Source organism: Canis lupus, chromosome 3, assembly GCF_003254725.2.
Source record: "Canis lupus dingo isolate Sandy chromosome 3, ASM325472v2, whole genome shotgun sequence".
NCBI lineage: Eukaryota > Metazoa > Chordata > Mammalia > Carnivora > Canidae > Canis > Canis lupus.
Genome location: NC_064245.1, coordinates 52,645,580 through 52,667,564, shown reverse-complemented (window position 1 = coordinate 52,667,564; position 21,985 = coordinate 52,645,580). Strand labels below are relative to the sequence as shown.

At 38.3% G+C, this 21,985-nt stretch overlaps 1 protein-coding gene and 1 pseudogene across 3 annotated transcripts in view; one reads left to right on the top strand and one right to left on the bottom strand.

Annotated features, from left to right (window-relative positions):
* Nucleotides 1-21,985, bottom strand: part of TICRR (TOPBP1 interacting checkpoint and replication regulator) — a 45,349-nt gene that overhangs the window by 12,527 nt on the left and 10,837 nt on the right. For all 3 annotated transcript variants that reach the window (XM_025437212.3, XM_025437211.3, XM_035714553.2), the window contains exons 6-15: nt 19,332-19,471; nt 18,127-18,330; nt 15,702-15,853; nt 13,811-13,908; nt 13,374-13,467; nt 13,210-13,289; nt 12,803-13,042; nt 12,209-12,305; nt 9,886-9,943; nt 7,699-7,845 (exon numbers count right to left, since the gene is read on the bottom strand). In XM_025437212.3, the coding sequence (XP_025292997.3) occupies nt 7,699-7,845; nt 9,886-9,943; nt 12,209-12,305; nt 12,803-13,042; nt 13,210-13,289; nt 13,374-13,467; nt 13,811-13,908; nt 15,702-15,853; nt 18,127-18,330; nt 19,332-19,471 (1,310 nt within the window). The remainder of the gene's footprint in view (nt 1-7,698; nt 7,846-9,885; nt 9,944-12,208; nt 12,306-12,802; nt 13,043-13,209; nt 13,290-13,373; nt 13,468-13,810; nt 13,909-15,701; nt 15,854-18,126; nt 18,331-19,331; nt 19,472-21,985) is intronic.
* On the top strand, nt 3,341-5,739 carry LOC112653246 (serine/arginine-rich splicing factor 10-like; annotated as a pseudogene).

Genomic DNA, 21,985 nt, shown 5'->3' with positions numbered 1-21,985 from the left:
CAGGTCTCCAGGATCACACCCTGGGCTGAAGGCAGGCACTAAATCACTGAGCCATCCGGGTCCCCACCCCTGGGAAGATTTAAGAGACAAGTATACCCTCTTGCTTTTCCCTTTTTGGAGTCAAGACATTTAAGGAAATCTTTGTCAGGTCACTGATTAACCACAGAGATAACAGAACAAACTTCAGTGACCACACACACATGGAATACAAACTTTACAAAAAGCTTAGAAAACAGAGAGAGAAAAAAAAAAAAAAAAAAAAAAACAGAGCTAAGGCTCTCAATACACAACGATTAGCAAGTGGGAGAATCTGGTTTCCAGAGTTACCACATTATAATACTCAGAATGTCAAATTTTCAACAAAGAATACAAAGAACAGAGAAGTAGAGCCCATTCACAGGAAAAAAACGAATTTGATGTAAACCATCCTCAAGAGATCCTAGACATTAGAATCACTGGTCAAGGACATCAAATCAAGTTTTCTAAATATGCTTAATGAGCTCAAGAAAATCATGAATTACTAAAGGATATCAGGAAAACAATATATGAACAAAATGAGAATATCAATAAAGTGATAAAAATTAAAAGAAACCAAATTTTCAATATTCCAAAGAATAAAAGAGGAAGAAAACTTGTAAGTTCATTCAAGAAGGCCAGCATTACCTTGATACCAAAACCAAAGATACTATAGAATAACTACAGACCAGTATCTCTGATTACCAGAGGTAAAAATCTTCAACAAAATATTAGCAAACTGAATACAACAATACATTAAAAAATCATTCACCACAATCAAGGAGGATTTATTCCAAAGATGCAAGAGTGATTCAATATTTGCAAATTAATGTGATACTTCACACAAACGAGAAAGAATACAAACCATATGATCATCCCAGAAAAGAAAAAGCATGTGACAAACTACAATATCCATTCATGATAAAAACTCTCAGCAAAGTTTAGGTTTAGAGGGAACATACCTCAATGTAATAAGGCCATAGATGAGAAGCCCCCACAGCTAACATCATACTCAATGGTGAAAAACAGAGCTTTTCTTCAAGACCAGGAACAAGACAAGAGTGTTTACTCTCAACTAATTTCTTAATTTAAAATTTTTTAAAGATTTTATTTATTTACTCATGAGACACACAGAGAGAGGCAGAGACATAGGTAGAGGGAGAAACAGGCTCCCTGGGGGAAGCCCAATGCGGGACTCCTCTGAGCCGAAGGCAGATGCTTAGCCACTGAGCTACCCAGGTGCCCCCTCTCAACTACTTTTCAACACAGTGCTAGATGTCCAAGCTGCAGCAATCAAACAAGAAATAAAAAGGCATCCAAACTGGTAAGGAAGAAGTCAAACTGTCACTATTTGCAGATTACACAATACTATAGATAGAAAACCCTAAAGATCCCACTAAAAAGCTAATAGAAGTGATAAATGCAGTAAAGTTGCAGAGTATGAAATTAATATACAGAAACCAGTTCTACTTCTACACACTAGTAATAAAGTAGAAGAAAGAAAAAGTAAGAAAACAATCCCATTTAAAATTGTGCCCAAAAGAATAAAATACCTAGGAATAAATTCAACTAAGGAGGTGAAGAATTGTATTCTGAGTACTATAAAATATTGATGAAAAAAATAGAAGATGACACATGGATTGGTAGATTTTAAATTGTTAAAATGTCCATACCACCCAAAGTAATCTACAGATTCAATATAATCCCTATCAAAATAACAAGAGCATTTTTCACAGAACTAGAATAATACTAAAATTTATATGAAACCACAAAAAACCCCAATTAGCCAAAGCAATCTTGAGAAAGAATAAATCTAGAGGTATCACAATCCCAGATTTCAAGATATACTACAAAGCTACAGTAATCAAAACAGTATGGTATTGGCAAAAAAACAGACTCATAGATCAAGGAACAGAATACAAAGCCCAGAAATCACACTTATATGGTCAATTCATCTACAACAAAGGAGGCAAAAATATGCATTGGGAAAAAGACAATCTCCTCAATAAATGGTGTTGGGAAAACTGGACAGCTCCATGAAAAAAAAAAAAAAATCAAACTGGACCACTTTCTCATGGCAAACAAAAAAAATAAAATGGATTAGACCTAAATGTGAGACCTGAAACCATAAAAAACCTAGAAAAGAACACAGGCAGTAACTTCTCTGACATCATCCTTAGCAACTTCTTTCTATATATGTCTCCTTGGGCAAGAGAAACAAAAGCAAAAATAAACCATTGGGATTACATCAAAATATAAAAAAGCTTATGCACAGCAAAGGAAACAAAATCACAAGGCAACCTACTGAGTGGGAGAAGATATTTGCAAATGACATATCCAATAAAAGGTTACTATCAAAATATATAAAGACTCAGGACAAGTCAGAACTGAAATATAATCCAATTAAAAATGGGCAGAAGAGAGACACCTGGGTGGCTCAACGGTTGAGCATTTGCCTTTGGCTCAAGGCGTGATCCCAGGGTCTGGGGATAGAGTCCTGCATCAGGCTCCCCACAGGAAGCCTGCTTCTCCCTCTGCCTATGTCTCTGCCTCTCTCTCTCTGTCTCTCATGAATAAATAAAATCTTAAAAAAAAAAATGAGCAAAGACATGAACAAATATTTCTCTAAAGATATAACAGATGGCAAACAGACACATAAAAAGATGCTCAACATCACTCATCATCAGGGAAATTCAAATCAAAACTACGAGATACCACCTCACACCTGTCAGAACGGCTGAAATCAAAAACACAAGAAACAAGTGTTGACGAGGATATGGGGAAAAAAGAGATATCCCCATGCACCATTGGTGGAATACAAGCTGATGCAACCACTGGGGGAAAACAGTATGAAGGTTCCTTAAAAAAAAGTAAAAATAAAAAAAAATAAAAATAAAAATAAGTAAAAATAGAATTACCATATGATCCAATAATTCCACTACTGGTATTTACCCAGAGAAAATGAAACCACTAATTCAAAAAGACATAAGCACCCCTATATTTACTGCAGCTTTATAACAGCCAAGATATGGAAGTAACCCAAGTGTCCATTGATAGATGGATGGATAAAGAAGATGTGGTATATGTACAATGGAATATTACTCAGTCATTAAAAAGAATGAGATCTTGATATCTACGACAACATGAATCGTCCTACAGGGTATTTTGCTAAGTGAATTAAGTCAGAGAAAGACAAATACCATATGGTTTCACTTACACGTGGAATCTAAAACACAAAACAGGTAGTGGAACCCTCTGGCTGAGGATCCATGTCGCCAGATCCGTGAATGGTTTAGTTCCCCCTGCTGAGACTCATGTCACCGTCATGTCCTGCTACCTGCGCCCCAACAACATGTCTCTGTTCATAAGGAACGTGGTTGACGATACCAGGTCGGAAGATTTATGATGAGAATTTGGTCATTATGGTCCTATAGTTGATGTGTATGTTCCACTTGATTTCTACACACGCCATCCAAGAGGATTTGCTTATGTTCAATTTGAGGATGTCCATGATGCTGAAGATGCTTTACATAATTTGGACAAAAAATGGATTTGTGGACACCAAATTGAAATACAGTTTGCATAGGGGGATTGGAAGACTCCAAATCAAATGAAAGTCAAGGAAGGGAGGAATGAGTACAGTTCTTCACGCTATGATGATTATGACAGATATAGACATTCTAGAAGCTCAAGTTATGAAAGAAGATCAAGAAGCCAGTCCTTTGATTACAACCATAGAAGATCTTATAGACCTAGAAACAGTAGATTGGCTGGAAGACCACAGCATAGCAGAAGCCATTCCGACAATATAGACCAAACCACAGCTGGAATACTCAGTACAGTTCTGTTTACTACAAGACAGATCTGAGAAAGCATAAAAAGAACCAAAGGGCAGTTCAAGTGACCAAAGGGTGGATGGAAGATGCAGTATGAATACTGTACGAATATTCTGACTCTGGTCTGAAAAGATAAAAAAGAATGTTATCAAAACTACATGGAATAAATGAAGTCCCTTCAAGTTTGAAAGTAAGCATTTTAGGACAAATAAAAGGAAATTCAACTTAAAATAAAATAAAATTTAATTTAAAACCCCGGACTCTTACATACATGGAACTGGTGGTTGCCAGAGGGGAGGTGAGTGAGGGATGAATCAAAAAGATAAAGGGAATTAATTTTCAGTTATAAAATAAATGGGTCAAACAGATGAATAGTAATGCACTCCACCTAGCAAGAACAGAACACACACTATTCTCAAATACACACAGAACATTCTCCATTACAGGACAAATGGGAAAGCATAAAATAAGTCTTAATAAAATTAATAATGAAATACAAGGTTTGTTCTCCAACCACAATGGAATGAAATTAGAAATTATCAACAGAAAGAAATTTGGGAAACTCACAAATACATGGAGGTCAACGTACTCCTAAATGACCGATGAGTCAAAGAAGAAATCACATGGGAAATTAGAAAATATTTTGAGATAATGAAAACACAACCCCGACTTACAAGATACAGTTAAAACAGTGCTTAGAAGGGAATATATACCTGTAATGCTTGTATTAAAAAAGAAAAATATCTCAAATCATTAACCTCAACTTAACCTTAAAAGCTCAAAAAGATCAAACTAATACCAAAGCAAGCAGAAGGAAGGAAATGATAAAGATTGCATAGGAAATAAATGAAAGCAAGAATTAAAAACAGAAAAATCAATGAAACCAAAAGTTGGTTCTTTGAACAGATCATTAAATTGACAAACCTTTAACTAGACTGACCAAGAGGGAAAACCCAAACTACTATGAAGGAAGGACCATAGATATCAACCTCACAGAAATACAAAGGATTATTAAGGGAATACTATGAACAACTTGTATTAACAGCAAATTAGATCACCAAGAAGAAACTAATTCTTAGAAAGACACAAACACTGAAAAGAGACTCAAGAAGAAACAGAAAATCTAAATAAACCTATAACAAGTAAAGGATGGAATTAGTTATCAAAAAACTTCCCACAAAGAAATACTCAGGACTAGATGGCTTACTGCTGAATTCTACCTAACATTTAAAAAAGAATTAACACCTTAAAATATGTGGTCAACTGACTTTTGACCAAGATGCCACAATAACTCAATGAGGAAAGAAGCCTTTTCAACAAATGGGACTGAAACAACAGGATAGCCACATACAAGAGAATGACATTAGGCTCCCATCTCACACAAAATAATGCACAAAAGTTAACTCAAAATGGATCAAAGACTGAAATGTAACAGCTTACACTCTAAAATTGGATTAAGTACTGTTTTTTTTAAGCTATGACACCAAAAGCATAAGCAATGACAAAAATTCATAAATTGCTTTAAAATAGACTTCATCAGGGATCCTTGGGTGGCTCAGCGGTTTGGCGCCTGCCTTTGGCCCAGGGCGCGATCCTGGAGACCCAGGATCGAATCCCACGTCGGGCTCCCGGTGCATGGAGCCTGCTTCTCCCTCTGCCTGTGTCTCTGCCTCTCTCTCTCTCTCTCTCTCTCTCTCTATCATAAATAAATAAAAATTAAAAAAAAAAAATAGACTTCATCGGGGATCCCTGGGTGGCGCAGTGGTTTGGCGCCTGCCTTAGGCCCGGGGCGCGATCCTGGAGACCCGGGATTGAGTCCCACGTCGGGCTCCTGGTGCATGGAGCCTGCTTCTCCCTCTGCCTGTGTCTCTGCCTCTCTACATATATATCTACCATGAATAAATAAATAAAATCTTTAAAAAAAAAATAGACTTCATCAAAATTAAAAACTTTGTGTATTGAAGGGCACTATCAAAGTGAAAAGACAACCCACAGACCGGATCAAATATCTGCAAATCATGTATCTGATGAGGGACTAATATCTACAATATATAAAGAATTCTTGCAATTCAACAACTGCAAGATAATTTTTAACTGATATTTCAATTACAAAATGAGCAAAATTTGAATAGACATTCTTTAAAAGAGACACACAAATGTAGGCACAGGAAAAGATGTTCAACATTAGTCATCAAGGAAATACAACTGATAACCACAATGACATACTACTGCATACACACACAGGAAGACAGTTAGAATCAAAAAGAGGGACAACAACAACAACAAAAAATTTTTTTTTAATTTTAAAAAAGAGGGACAACATGGTGCCTGGCTGGCTTAGTCAGTTAAGTGTCCAACTCTTGATCTCAGCTTAGGTCTTGATCTCAGGGTTGTGAGTTCAAGCTCCATATGGGCTCCACACTGGGCATGGAGCATACTTTAAGATTTTATTTATTTACTTTATTTTTAAAGATTTGAAAGAGATACAGAGAGCATGGGAAGGGGCAAAGGGAGAGGGTGAAAGAGAAACTCAAGCAGACTTCACACTGAGCACAGAGCCTGACACAGAGCTTGATCTCACAACCTTGAGATCATGACCTGAGCTGAAACCAAGAGTCAGAGGCTTAACCAACTGCACCACCCAGGTACCCCTTATTTATTTATTTAAGACAGAGAGTGCACACATGGGAGGGAGTAAGGGAGGCAAGGAGGAGGAGAGGGGGAGAGAAAGCATCTCAAGCAGACTCCATGCTGAGTGCAGAACTGACACAGGGCTCCATCTTACAACCCTGAGATCACGACGACCTGAGATGAAGTAAAATATCAGATGTGTAATCAACTGAGCCACCCAGGCATCCTAACCTACTTAAGAAAAAAAAAGAGAGAGAGAGAGAGAGAGACAACGGAAGGTGGGTGTGGAGAAAATGGAACCCTCATACACTGGTAGTAGGAATGTAAAATGGTTTAGCCACTTTAGAAAACAATGCAGTATTTTCTCAAACAGTTAAACAGAGTTACCATATGGCTCTGTAATTTCATTCCAAGGCAAGTGCCTGAGAATTAAAAACATGTCTATATAAAATCTTGTACATGTTTACAGAAGCACTATTCATAACAGCTGAAAAGTAGAAACAACTCAAATGTCCACCAACTGATGAAGGGATAAATAAAAGGCAGTTTATCCATACAATGGTATATTACGGGCAATAAACAGAAATGAGGTGCTGAGATGTGCCACGACACCCATATAAAGTTTGAAAACATTATGCTAAATGAAAGATGCTGGTGTATACTGTAGGATTCCACTTATAAGAAATACCAACAAGAGGTGAATTCACAGAAACAGCAAGTAGAATGGTGGCTGCCTCCAGCTGGGAAAGTCAGGGGAAATGGAATGACTCCTAATGGATATGTGGTTTCTTTCTAGAATGATGAAAATCTGGAATTTGTGATAATGGTTGCACAACTTTGTGAATATAATGAAGACAGGTAAATCACATATTTTACTCAGTTACTAAAAGAACAAAAAAGAAAAAACAAAAACAAAAACAAAACCAAGCCAAAAAAATCCCCAAAAGACTAGAAAATAACCGGTCACTATCTTTCATTTCCTTTTCATTGGTTTTGTAAAATAGATGCTTGTCTGTGGAAACGACAGGAAGGGGAGGACTGAGCAGATACTAGGATTAAGTCTTCATTCAAGATTAGAGGGAGAGAGACACCCAGGGGAAAACTAATGGAACTTAGAGAGGAAAACAGGAGATCAATGAGCTTCTGCAACAGAGTCTGGAGGCTGCTTTGGATCCAAAAGCCCTCCCCTTCTCTTGGTTACCCTAAAACATGGTACCTTTGGTCCTCTTGAAGTTGTCAAGTTTACACTCTAGACCTTCCACTGCTGACACAGAGTGGCTTCTAGGTAACCCCCGTTTTGCCGATCTCTTTGAAGGAGAAATCATTTCCTGGTTGAAGAGATTTCTTCGAACTTTGGTCACTTCTGGAAAAAAAAAAAAACAAAAAAACAAAAGCATCTAATATTATCACTAATATGTGCCATATCTGGGAAAAGAAAGATACTCAGAGGCTGCTTAAGGAAAGTATTCTATAGACCAGCTTCTATATTCACATTTACTAATAGAATTTCCTTAAATATTATACTCACATGGTACATTCAAACTATTTATTTTTATTTTTATTTATTTTTTATTTTTTTATTTTGTTTTTTTTTATTTATGATAGTCACACAGAGAGAGAGAGAGAGAGGCAGAGACACAGGCAGAGGGAGAAGCAGGCTCCATGCACTGGGAGCCCAATGTGGGATTCGATCCCGGGTCTCCAGGATCACGCCCTGGGCCAAAGGCAGGCGCTAAACCGCTGCGCTACCCAGGGATCCCTAAACTATTTAGTTTTAGAAATTCAGTTTGGGGACGCCTGGGTGGCTCAGCAGCTAAGCGTCTGCCTTTGGCTCAGGGTGTGATCCCGGAGTCTCAGGATCGAGTCCCACATCAGGCTTCCTGCATGGAGCCTGCTTCTCCCTCTGCCTGTGTCTCTCTGCCTCTCTCTGTGTCTCTCATGAATAAATAAATAAAATCTTTTAAAAATTAAAAAAAAAATTCAGTTTAAATCCAACTTTTCATAAGGAACATAAGGAAGGCCATCGCTTAAATTGGAGGCTATCCTCATTGTAAAGTGGACACAATCCTTAAGAGACTGGCATGTCTCTTAATGTAGATCAGGGTCTTTTTTTTTTTTTTTTCCTTCCTAAAGATTTTATTTATTCATGAGAGACAGAGAGAGAGGCAGACACACACGCAGAGGGAGAAGTAGGCTCCCTGAGAGGAGGTGGGACTTGATCCCAAGATCACCACCTGAGCCAAAGGCAGATGCTCAATCACTGAGCCACACAGGTGTTCCAGGGTCATTTTAATAAAAACCAGTGTTATGAGGATTTTCCTCACCTTTGGCCTTTTAACTGCTTTGTATTCAGCTTAGCTCCAAGGAGAAAACTGTTCCTTCAATTCCACAAATCTTTCTTCTTAGGATATTTTACCAATTTACTAGGTTATTTTAAATGCTCTTCCTGACTCCAGAGCATGAGAATTTGTGGCCATTTAGACTCAAAGTTAGGAGAAATAGCTTCAGAGTCAAAAATTACTTGACAAAGCCAGCAGGGTGGCATGTTAATCTGAAGCAAGACGGCCTACTGAAGGCTCCTCAAACTTCACCAAGGATAAACTCTTTTGAGAGCAGGTCACTTAAATACAAATCAAATTAGCCATGATCCACAAGCTGGGAGGAGCCCTTATATTACCCACCGGGACCAACATTATTATTAAGGACATCAATAATACCCAAGTTAAAAAAAAAAAATGCCTGAAATGAATTTATGACTTGACAGCCAAATTTGATTTGCTACTTTGTTTTTTAAAAGTTTAATATTGAAAGTTTCAAAGAATACATCACACAGAGAATCATCACTAAAATCCACAACTGTCAACATATGTTTTCTCCCTCCACCTCTCTCTCTCTACATTTACACAATTCTTGCCATATCCAAGCACGGCATGGTAAGGTGGGGACATCTCAACCCTTCAGTTCCCTGTACTTCAGCACAGATCTCCCAAGAATAAGGGCAAGTCACTCAGCATACTATCCAGCTTCCCATTTCTCTCATGGTCTCATGAGAGACCCTGTCCTCCTGGAAGTTAAGATCCAAACAGGGATCACCTAGTGCGTTCAGCTGCCACACTTAAAGTGCTTTCATCTAAATCAGTTTATCACTGCTTTTCCTTTTTGTGGCTTTCATAATAATGGTGTTTTTAAAAAAAGATTTCTGGCCAGTGATTTTGTAGAATGCAATATTTTGAGACTATGTGACTCTTATTCTCCTAGCACGTGGTATTTGGATATAATTAACGATTTGTATAATCATACAAAATTCTAATTTATAACTGTATACAGTTGCTAAAATAAATGAAATTAAACTAAGTTTGTCAAGCTAGTTAATAAATCTGTGCGCTAGGAGAGCACAGCTTACCTTGTACTGGATCTTTCACCGGAAGTGGAGGCTGCTGAACAGTAGAACGAGAGGTCTCCTAAAAGAGGAGTAAATTGGCATTCATTTAAAAGAATAAGAATTCCACGTGAAATCCTCTGACCCTTGCAGTTTCACTTGTAGGAATCCCTAACAGAAACACTTGTAAAATGAACAAAAACAGATATATGTTCCAAGGACACCGAAGCCTGCATTGTAATATAAAATAAAAAACACCTCAATATCCATAGAGTGAAACAAATTTTGATACATTCATCCAACGCAGACATTAAAAGATCAGGAAGACTTCTAGAAATAGAGAAAGAAGACCTATCTATGTACACAGAAACAAGCTCATAATGGGGATAAAGGAAAAAAAGAAAAGTAGAATAAGTACAGCAGGTTTGTACAACTGTTTTTTTTTTTTTAAGATTTTATTTATTTATTCATGAGAGAGAGAGAGAGAGAGAGAGAGAGAGAGAGAGAGAAAGAGGCAGGCAGAGACACAGGCAGAGGGAGAAGCAGGCTCCATGCAAGGAGCCCCACGTGGGACTCGATCCTGGGTCTCCAGGATCATGCCCTGGGCTGAAGGCGGCACCAAACCGCTGGGCCATCAGGGCTGCTCTGTACAACTGTTTTTAATGCATATATGTGTGTATGACAGATGACACCTTGATGTGTGCTACTGCTGTATATATAGAAAACAACCTGGGACAGACACAGCAAATGGTCATCAAGAATTATTTTCTGGGGACATTGGGGTGGCTCAGCGGTTGAGTGTCTGCCTTAAGCTCAGGACGTGATCCCGGGGTCCCAGGATCAAGTCCCACATCGGGCTCCTTTCGGGGAGCCTGCTTCTCCCTCTGCCTATGTACCTGCCTCTCTCTCTCTCTCTCTCTCATATAAATAAATAAACAAATCTTTAAAAAAAATTATTCTCTGAAGAATGAACGGAGGAGGGACACTTTTTTTTTTTAAGATTTTTAAATTTATTTATTCATGAGAGAGAGAGAGAGAGAGAGAGAGGCAGAGACATAGGCAGAGGAGAAGAAGGCTCCCCACTGAGAGCCTCATGCAGGACTTGACCCCAGGATCAGGACCTGAGCTGAAGGCAGACACTCAACCACTGAGCCACTCAAGTATCCCCCTTCTTCACTTTTAACTTTATAGGATTTTCTATTTTTTTCATGATGATTATGTATACCTTTTATAACTAAAAAATAAGGGAAAGCCCATATATATTAGAGGATGACTTCTCTTAAGAACTTATCTGTATTAATGTATTTGCTATTCAATAGTCAAAATTTAGATGCATCTAAACAATGGAATTGTTTTTAAAGCTTTTGTTTCTTTCCAATTATGCCAAAGCACTTCTTGAAGCATGAACTACCACATAAAGGCTGACTTAAGGAGTGCTAGAAAGGACTGCAAATCATTGTTAACATCTAGAGAGAGGAGGGCTGACACCTTTGTGGCCATCCACTTCTGGATTTCCCCACTCTCTAAATAGGTTTCCAAGATACACAAGATTTGCCTCTTTTTCACTTACATTTAAGGCATGGTAAGGAAGTGAACACCACTAACTCTTAACCACCCCACTTCCAATTCCAAAAGACACCTATCAATCTCTAGAAACAGCGCAAACCACTGCTGAGATGACTAATGCTGCTAAAGCTAGTTCTTACAGAATTAACTCTTCTCAGTTCATGCAGTTCAAAAAGTTTCAACACATTTTCTCTCCTTCCTTTCCAAGACATCAATTCAACTTAACAGACTCCAGCTGGGTTTTTCTTTTTTGCAACCAACAAAGCCTCAAGTTCTCACATCTACTGCCACCAAAATAACAGCGACCACTCAGCTTCACCACAGCCACCCCCTGCCCCACCTTACCAAAGTGAAACGCACTGATACCTTCTGGTCTGCAACGAAAGTCCTATTATGGTGCACATTCTTTTTCAATGGTCTCTTTGCCTAAGTTACTATTTTGAGTTTTCTTATCTCAAGATTTTTTTTTAATCTCAAGATTTTTTTTCAATCTCAAGATTTTTAATGAACTTACTCGCTCCTTTGTTTTTCTTTGTATCATCTCTAACCATCATACTTTTGAGTAAGATGGTTTATCTTTAACAAATTTATAGTTCTCTAGTTGTTGCATGCTTGTTGCATGCTGAATACTTGTTCATAAAAACATGTTTTATTTCTGTATCATCCACTGTCCACTTCCTCAAAGTAGAAACACTGCCCTTTCAAGCTTATTTATTGCGTCAACCCATGCTGGCAGAACAGATCTGGTAGCACTATTTCCTGTCCCTTAGAAATAACTTACGTTTTTTGTAGCTCTCTTGGACACTTTGGGGATCTCAATTTGTCGAAGATTCTGTGAAACCTCTGCAATGCTTTTATGTCTTATTAATGCAGTTTTCCTTTTAAAAATAGAAACAACCAATATACATTCAACAGAGGTCATGAGTAAATTTGAAAAGAATCAGAGTTGAAAATAAAATAGTAATTAAATGAAAATCAGTTATCTTGGCATTAGTCTGAATTTGTAGCAAAACATGCCAACCTCACAATTTCCAAACCTTAACTACTATAAATTCAACTAGTTATGAACAATGAAGGGCATCAAAGAAAACAAAAAGTATGCTGAAGCTCTAAGCTTATCTCATAAAAGGCTCCTAGCTCCTGGAGACCCCATGTGGACAGGCAAGAAGGGCACCGTGGACTATGTAATTGATACTGTATATTCTCTGGATATTTAGAAGGGTGCCAGACACTGCATGTTAGGAATGCCAACAGATGGCTTCTGGGATTCAAACAGAAGGGCAACTAGTAATTCAAGGAATTCTATACCAAGCCAACCGCCCTCTGTCAGAACTACAAAAGTGCAGGTAATTCCCTCAATTCCTTGAGCTCCTACCTTCTCTTCTTAGCTGACCTGGTACGAAGCTCTTCCAACTGATCAAATTCAGTGCCACCCAACACTGACTTATGAGCACTTGACAGAAGAGGCACAGAAAGGAGGGGTGATATGTTCTCCTGTGTCACGGAGTCATCACTGAAAAAATCTAGAGGAAGGACACCAGCCAGCTTCTGAGGAATCATAAACCCTAGGCTGTCATAAAGATTTCCAAGTGTCTTCGGGATGGAGTCAATATACCTATGGAATAGATTGGTTAAATATGCAACAGTCACCGTTCCACCCTTCCTGTTCCATCCCTCATCTTTATGACATGAGAAACAGCCTTTACAATTCCATAATTCTCACATAATACCACATGTAGTTCCAGGTAAAACTGTTCTAAAGCTAGTAGTCATCAAACTCACAATCCCAAAATTTCTTCCAGGAACTTTGCTAGGTATGCTGAATCCTCAGTTAAACACACCATGCGCAGCAAGTCTGTCACCTGAAGAAGATATTTGAAAATTACCATGCTTTCTGCAGGGAAGCTTTCAGGCTTATTTCCAGCGTCACTAAGTTATATACTTGCCTCCTTCACCACCTGCTCCATCTCAACGATGCTTTCATGTATAGAAGGGCACTGCAGACACAGCTCCAAACGAAGAAATACCTGAAGCTGGCACCTCGACAGAAAAAAGTACTTGGTTTTATATATCTTGAGTGTCATTTTACTAAAAGCTCCTTCCTTAAGCAAAGATCTCTTTACATAAGAACCAACAACCAAGAAGAAGAGCCACTGCTTTCTCCAAATGATGATATGGTTATTAGGTAAATAGGTAACTCAAACTACACATCAGAACACCACAAAGAATCAGCCACAAAAAGCCTTAATGAGCAACTGGCAATCTAGTTTGATGTATTTATTTATCAATTCATCAATCAATTTAAAATTCATCCAAGTAAATCTTGGAGCTGTTTTGGAGTGACAGTAAAAAAACAAGTAAATAAATCAAGGTAGTTACTTACTCTCTGACTTTATCTTCATCCAGTTTTCCCCCTAGATTCTGTCGAAGACTTTTGCTAGTTTTTAAGAGGCTATTTTTTACTTGATTCAGGCAGGTCATCTGAAAATACAAAATTATTACACAAGAGAATATTGTGTTACTTATTATTTCTAATTTATTTCACAACTGATTAATGCCCTAAGAAGGGAAGTACATTCCCTTACGAATTGCTTCCTTATTTCACTTGAATGGAAAATAGTGAAATGAGTATCTGGGGCACCTGGGTGGCTCAGTCAGTTGAGCCATCCAACTCCTGGTCTCAGCTCAGGTCTTGATCTCGGGGTTGTGGGATCGAGCCCCACATTGGGCTCTGTACTTGATGCAGTCTGCTTGATATTCTCTCCCTCCCCTTCCACTCATATGTTCTCACTAAATAAATAAATTCTTAAAAAAAAAAAAGAAAGAAAAAGAAACATTCTTTCATATCTTCAAAAGGAATACGGTAAGAAGTATTTAAGAGAAAGGGGCATTGGAGGGCATCTGAGTGGATCAGTGGTTGAGCATCTGCTTTGGCTCAGGTCATGATCCTGGGATCCTGGGATCAAGTCCCACATTGGGCTCCCCACAGGGAACCTGCTTCTCCTTCTGCCTATGTCTATTTCTCTGTGTCTTTCAAGAATAAATAAAATACTGGGGATCCCTGGGTGGCGCAGCGGTTTGGCGCCTGCCTTTGGCCCAGTGCGCGATCCTGGAGACCCAGGATCGAATCCCACGTTGGGCTCCGATCCTGGAGACCCAGGATCGAATCCCACGTTGGGCTCCCGGTGCATGGAGCCTGCTTCTCCCTCTGCCTGTGTCTCTGCCTCTGTGTGTGTGTGTGTGACTATCATAAATAAATAAAAAAATAAAAAAAAAAGAATAAATAAAATTCTTAGAATAAAATAAAAAAGAAAGAAAAAAAGAAAAAGAAAAAAAGAAAGGGATGAGGGATACATACAACAAGCCTACATATCTGACCTTTCTTTAAAAAAAAAAAAAAAAAAATCCCTAACAGAGTAACTGAGAAATCTAAGGACTATAGGGGAATCTGGATGGCTCAGTTGGTGGAGCATCCAACTCTTGATCTCAAGGTTGTGAGTTCAAGCCCTGCACTGGGCATGGAGCCTACTTTTAAAAAAGTAATTAAGGATTAAACAACTCCTATCCATTTATTTTATTTATTTTTTTAAAAAGATTTTATTTATTTATTCATGAGAGACACAGAGAGAGAGAGGCAGAGAGACAGGCAGAGGGAGAAGCAGGCTCCATGCAGGGAGCCGGACATGGGACTCAATCCTGGGTCTCCAGAATCATGCCCTGGGCAGAAAGCAGCGCTTAACCGCTGAGCCACCCAGGCTGCCCCTCCTATCCATTTTAGAAGAGGCAGCTGGCTTTCACCACTAACCATGAATAAAGACAATGATACTACAGTCTAAACCAGTAGTGTGCAACACTCTCTGTGCAAAAGAATCATCTAGCAAGCTTTTTATAAGTTCCTATGCCCAGGACCCAAGCCCCAGAGATCTGTTTCAGTTGGTCTTGAGGAAGCCAGGCACCAGCATTTTAAAAGAATGTTCTAAGTGACTCTGGAGAAGAACCATTGGCTTGATACAGCTATCATGCAGTGGAGGACAGAGATTTCGTTAGAAAACAAGTACATGTTATTACCACTCACCTGGCCTGGTTCCTGAGTTTCTGTCTTACCAGTTTCACCATGTCCACCTTCCAAGGTCTGGACTTATGTTCACCCTCTTGCTTAATCTTACTTGTGAACCACACATCACATAATAGTCACTTCCCAGGACAAGTGAACCAAACCCACCAGTGAGCAACCAACCATTCCATCTATGACAGCAGCATCCATACTCTCTTACTTCTAATTCCTTGGTGCCCTTGGACTTTAGGAACGCTTTAATGGTTGAGATCATATTCCGAGCACATGAATGCAATGTGATTTCTCCTGCAGCCACAGTCTTTTGGTAATTTTCATGTATGTAAGATAGGAGGTCCTCTTCCGTTTTAAAATCTGTGAAAAAAACAACCAAACTGATCATGACATCCAACTGAAGTCATTGTACTATTTAAGCCAGTGGTTGTCAACTAAAATTTTGCCTCCTGGGGGACACCTGGCTTTGTTTGGGTTGCCAGACTGGGGAGGTGGATGCTCCTGGCATCTAGTGAGCAGAGGCCAGAGACCCAGGGACGCTGCTCAATATCTCCTAGCACAAAGGACAGCCCCCACAACAGAGAATGATCCCACCCAAAACGTCAATAGTGTAGAGGCTGAGCAATTACAGAGATGGTCATTTTAACGCTTTGCAAATCAAGTGTGCATGTTATAAATTTAAGGATAACCATTAACGGAAAATAAACTATAGGGGTGCCTGGCTGGCTCAGTTGGTGGAGCATGCAACTCTTGATCAGACAGATGTGAGTTTGAGCCCCACTCTGGGTGTAGAGACTACTTAAATATAAAATCTTTAAAAAAACCCACAATAACTATATAACCTCCAAACCTAACAGAAAGAAAAAAGAGGAATAAACAAAACTTAATCCCATAGCCTGCTAAAAAGGAAAAAAACTTTAGAAAGTACAAAATAAGACACCAAATACTATCCAAGCTTATCAGTAATTATAAACATTTATTTTACAAATACACTTGCTGGGTAAAAGGTAGAAACTATCAGATTGGATTAAGAAATTTCCTTACATTATATGTGTCAGGAAATATTGAGAGTATCAATGAAAGCAGAATATGGCAAACTTATATAATGCAGTTAAATTTATACTTAAAGGAAAATTCATAGACTTAAGTAATCTTTCAACAAAGAAAAAATAAAAACCAATTAGCTGAGGGTCCAACCCAAGAAATGACATGAGTTACGATAAGCCCTCAAAATGAAGGCAATGATAAATATAGGAACAAAAATAGGAAAAAAAATAAGAAACAAGAGATGTCAACAGAAACAAAAAAATGATTCTCTGAAAAGCCAAATACAGAAACCAATAGTAACACTGAGCCATTCTGAACAAGGGAAAGCATAAATAAGCAATATTAAAATGAAAAAAATAGAGAAAACATTTGAAATAACTAGTAAGAGGCAAGGTTGAAGTTCATTTTCTCCATAAAGGCACTCATTTATTTCAGCACATTTGCTGAAAAGATTATCCTTTGCCCACTAAATTACTGGGGCACCTTTGTCAAAAGCCAATGTGCCACTGTCAGACAGTTCTATTTATGCTCAGAATCTAGTCCAGAAACTGTGTTAATTATAGCACATGGTCTTGAGTGCTATTAATTTTGCTCCCCCTTGAATGGACCATCCACATCCTCAAATACTTCTACTAGCTCATTAAAGATGCTCTGTCTCATTCAAACTGATGATCATCTATGAATCTAGCATTCCACAGGCAAAAAAAAAAAAAAGAAAAGAAAGACCAAAACTTTCAAGGAGCAGAAAAATTTTATTCCAGAATTCTCAAAAGATATCAAAGGTGACATTGTGCAGTTACTGCTCAAGGTCCATAAGCTATCTTTACAAGTCCTCTCACAGGACTGGCTCTGGCAGCGTTAACTAAGAAGGCGCCCTGAGAATGAGAAACCCACTGCAATTCTATCCATTTTTTAGAAAAGAAATAAAGAATAGGAAAATTAACATTACTGGATGAAATTCTTCCTCCCAATTCTCAAAGATTGCAATACCCTACAGCAATCACAAAGTTTTTCCCTTTCTCTTTATTCCTAAATGTATAAAGCTTCTTTAACCATTTATTCTACGGCCATGCCATGGCCCCTCTTGTGACTTTGGCATATGCCTATTCCCCATCTGGCACACTGTCTCTTATGTTCCTGTCATCTCAACTCTGCTCTCTCCTCAACGTCTAGCCTAGGCTCCACTGACTCTTCAGAAACTTCCTCAACCTGCTCCAGCCCAAGGCTGACCTTCCCATTCTCAACTCTTACTGTCTTTACTTCCCCAACAAGCAAGTCTTTCCTGTTGTAGATTCTTGGCTTTCTTATGTATTACGTTCATTAGTTTACTATGTATTTTATACATGTCTGTGTGCGTATATGTCTACACATATGAATTATCATTATCATCTTTGTGGTTGGGATAAACTGAGAACAGGACACAACCTTACTTTTATCGTATTCCCCATAACACACTTTGGGGGATGCAGCAGACATTTGATAAACATTCGTTAATTGAGAGACAGGATCAAAACTTATAAAAAATTGAGGGTATGAAAGAGCAAACATGGCCTTAAACACCCAAAAGCAATGGAATTGAGGAATACCTTTAGGCTTAGAGCTTCTTAGTATCCTTCCTCGGTTTTCCAGTTTATCTGCTGTCCTTCGACTCCCCTTCTCCCCAGCTGCATCTGGACTGCCATCTGGACACAACTTCTGAGCCTTTACATTCAGCCTTGCAACATTCAACATCTTTAAGGAGCGGCACATGGTATTCATCTTCTGCCTCACTGGAGTACGAGGGACCCCACCTATGGAAACAGCATCATGGGATGAAGAGTAAAATAGCTTTTACTTCTGCAGAATTAGGAGCCACTTTAATTCAGATTTAATATTCTGTGAAAAAATACTGAAATAAAGTATATCCCTTAAGGATGATCTGAATTAGGTGGTTCTTCCAACTCTTTGTAGCTACAATATAGAGTAGAAAGTTCTTCTTTAAACTGAAGTTTAGAGGGATCCCTGGGTGGCGCAGCGGTTTAGCGCCTGCCTTTGGCCCAGGGCGCGATCCTGGAGACCCAGGATCGAATCCCACGTCGGGCTCCCGCTGCATGGAGCCTGCTTCTCCCTCTGCCTGTGTCTCTGCCTCTCTCTCTCTCTGTGACTATCATAAGTAAATAAAAAAAAAAATAAATAAAAAAATAAAATAAAATAAACTGAAGTTTAGGAACTAAACACTGCAATAGGATCAGATGATTTTCAGTAAGGTAAATGCCAAACAGCTCCATTTCAGTGATCCCTCATGGTCAGAGTTGTGAGGAAGCTTCTGAAGGGCCACTGAGCAGTCTTCATCAAAAGCTACTTTTTCCCACTTTTTGACCCTGACAACTTATTCTAATGAAGCCGCTCAACGAATAAATCATATGCATGATGTACACTACGGTATTATTTATAATAACAAAAACTGAAAACAATCTGCTCAATAATGTAAGAATTTCATAAATTTCGTGACACAATGAAGTGAAATAGTAACTAAAAAGGCAAGGCAGCAGATTAGTATTTATGAGTAGCACACAAAGTTGTATTTATATTTCTGTTATAAGTAAAAATCGAAATGGTTTATTAAGAAGGTAGAATTATGGGCAATTTTTAACATCACTTTTGTATTAACATAATCATTCTCAAATTTGAAATGTAAGAACTCATCCTTCTCTTATTCAGTTACCATTTCAACCTCATTTCAGGGAACGCCAGTCTTCTAAAACATACACACTCAAAAAAGACTGCCTCAAGAAAAAGTCTGTGTGCATACGTTTCTTTTTGCTGTCTTCCTGATTGGATACACTGGATTCCTCCCGAGACTTTCTTTGGTAGAGCTCCGACAGGCAACACGTTAATTCATTTTCAGTTTTGGAAGACTCTTCCTTATTAGATGAGGCAGCCTGTAGTAACCTATGAAGAAGGCAAGAGGTCTAGTATAAAGCTGAAATTCTGGTTTTTCCAAAATGCTTTAATAATGCATTATCCTTTTAAAAGCTAATCAAAAGATGTCTGCACAAGAAGTCTTCAAAAATATATCTTCTCAAAACAAAAACAAAAACAAAAACAAAAACAAAAACAAAAACAAAACAATATCTTCTCAGGAGGGAAATGTAGGTCTCTTCTCAGGATTTAAACACGCAGGTGGGGGGTCGAGGGGGGGCGGCCTGGATGGCTCAGTGGTTTGAGTGTCTGCCTTCTGCTTAGGTCATGATCCCTGGGTCCTGGGACCAAGTCCCACATCGGGCTCCCTGCAGGGTGCCTGCTTCTCCCTCTGCCTCTCTCTGTGTGTCTCTCATGAATAAATAAAATCTTTAAAATAAATAAATATTTAAAAATAAACAGACTCAGGAACAAAAAATATCTGTTCTTAAAATCAGTAATCATTACATGTGGTACTGACAGCTTTATTAATAAGATTAAAGATTTTATATATTTATTTGAGAGAGAGAGAGAATCTGAAGCAGACTCCACAATAAGCACAGAGCCTGACACAGGGCTCAATCCCACAATGGTGAGAGCATGACCTGAGCCGAAACCAAGAGTCAGACACTTAACTGATTGAACCACCCAGGTGTCCCTATTAATAAGATTCTTAATGTCCTCAGGTATACGTCTAATGAAACTATTCCAGTTATTTTTTACTCAGTGTCCAAACATTAAAGTATAAGATGACATAACAGTATAATAAGTGTCACAGCAGCATCTAAAGAATTCTTTCAGGGATCCCTGGGTGGCTCAGTGGTTTAGCGTCTGCCTTTGGCCCAGGGCATGATCCTGGAGTCTCAGGATCGAGTCCCGCATCAGGCTCCTGGCATGGAGCCTGTTTCTCCCTCTGCCTGTGTCTCTGCCTCTCTCTCTCTCTCTCTCTCTCTATCATGAATAAATAAAATCTTAAATAAATAAATAAATAAATAAATAAATAAATAAATAATTCTTTCACATCATAGTATAAACTAATTTGGGATTGATGAGAAAGGGAGAAGTGGGGCAGAGGGGATAATTGGTTATTAAATGCTTTTCTGTCTAGGGCTACTATCAGTCACTAAGCAAACTAGGAAACTCACCCAACTTTCAAAACGTATTACTTGTATTTCACTATCTTCCATTTTGTGATATGATTTGATTTAGAGGAGAGTTATGGTGACATTACTTGAATCTGCTGGGACCCTCGGGTTCACATGTGCAGCAGATCTAAAGCAGACTGATTGTCCCTAAGTGTGCTGGGATTGCCTTTTACTGAGGGGTTTTTCTTTCTGTTAATTTTTTAGAACTTCTGAACTTTTCAAATACACAGAAAAGTAGAGAAAGCATTATTAGATATGTACCCCTCAGCAAGACTAAATACTTGCTAACAATTTACCCTTTTATTTCAGATTGTTTTAATGAAATTACACATTATACATAGAAAAGTCCCAATCTTTTCCCATACCTTCTTTCCAGAGGTTTCCTAGACCCGTGTGTCTTTTATAGAGGCATACTTATGTATCAAAGCCAACATAATTGCTATTATACATTCTAAGTTTTTAAAAATATCATACATCAATTTGCAATTTTCTGTCTGTACTCCACATATTTCTCATGAGCATATAAACAGCTCTAGTTTATTCAGTTTACTAATCTATAATATTTTATCATATAACCATAGTTTGTTTATCCACTTCCCACTGAGACACAGCTGGTTCTTTCCACTTTTTCACTTTGAATGACTGGCAATGAACAACTGAGTGTATCTCTCTCATTTGTACAAATACTTCTTTAACAGAAACACATACAGGTGGAATTGCTGGTTGTCAGTATGTAATGTTTCTGCTCCACTAGGAATACAAACTGCTCTCTGAAATGGTTGCAACCGTTTACAATCCTATCATCCACAGTGTTCTTATTTTTCTGTGTGCTAGATCAGAATTATTGACCTGGGACAATCTAATGGGTATAAGATAGAATCTTGTGGGGTTTTTCTTATTGGAGTTTTCATTTTGATTTGCCTAAACTGAGCATTATTATTTTTTTCAAGTAAGTTCTATGCCCTTCCTACAACTTTCAAGTTTTCACATTTGTTTTTAAAAATGTATTAGGAATTTATCATTGTGTATGCTGTGAAGTAGAAATCTAATTTTTATCTTTTTTCTTCTGGAGAGCCAATTGCCACACCGCCATTTATTAAACAGTCTATTCTTTCCCAGATTTATAATTCTGCCTCTGTCATTTACCAAGCTCCCATACAAATGTGGGTCATTTTGGGGGCTCTCTAGGGTTGCATGGGTTTCTCTGTCAATCACTGCACCAATACCACACTGCCTTACTCATTAGAACTTTACGGTAAATACTGCTATCATAGAGGGGAAAAAGCACCTGTTCTGTCTTAGCCCTTTTGAGTTGTACTGTGTTCATGAATCAGAAGACTTCTTATTAAGTCAATTATTT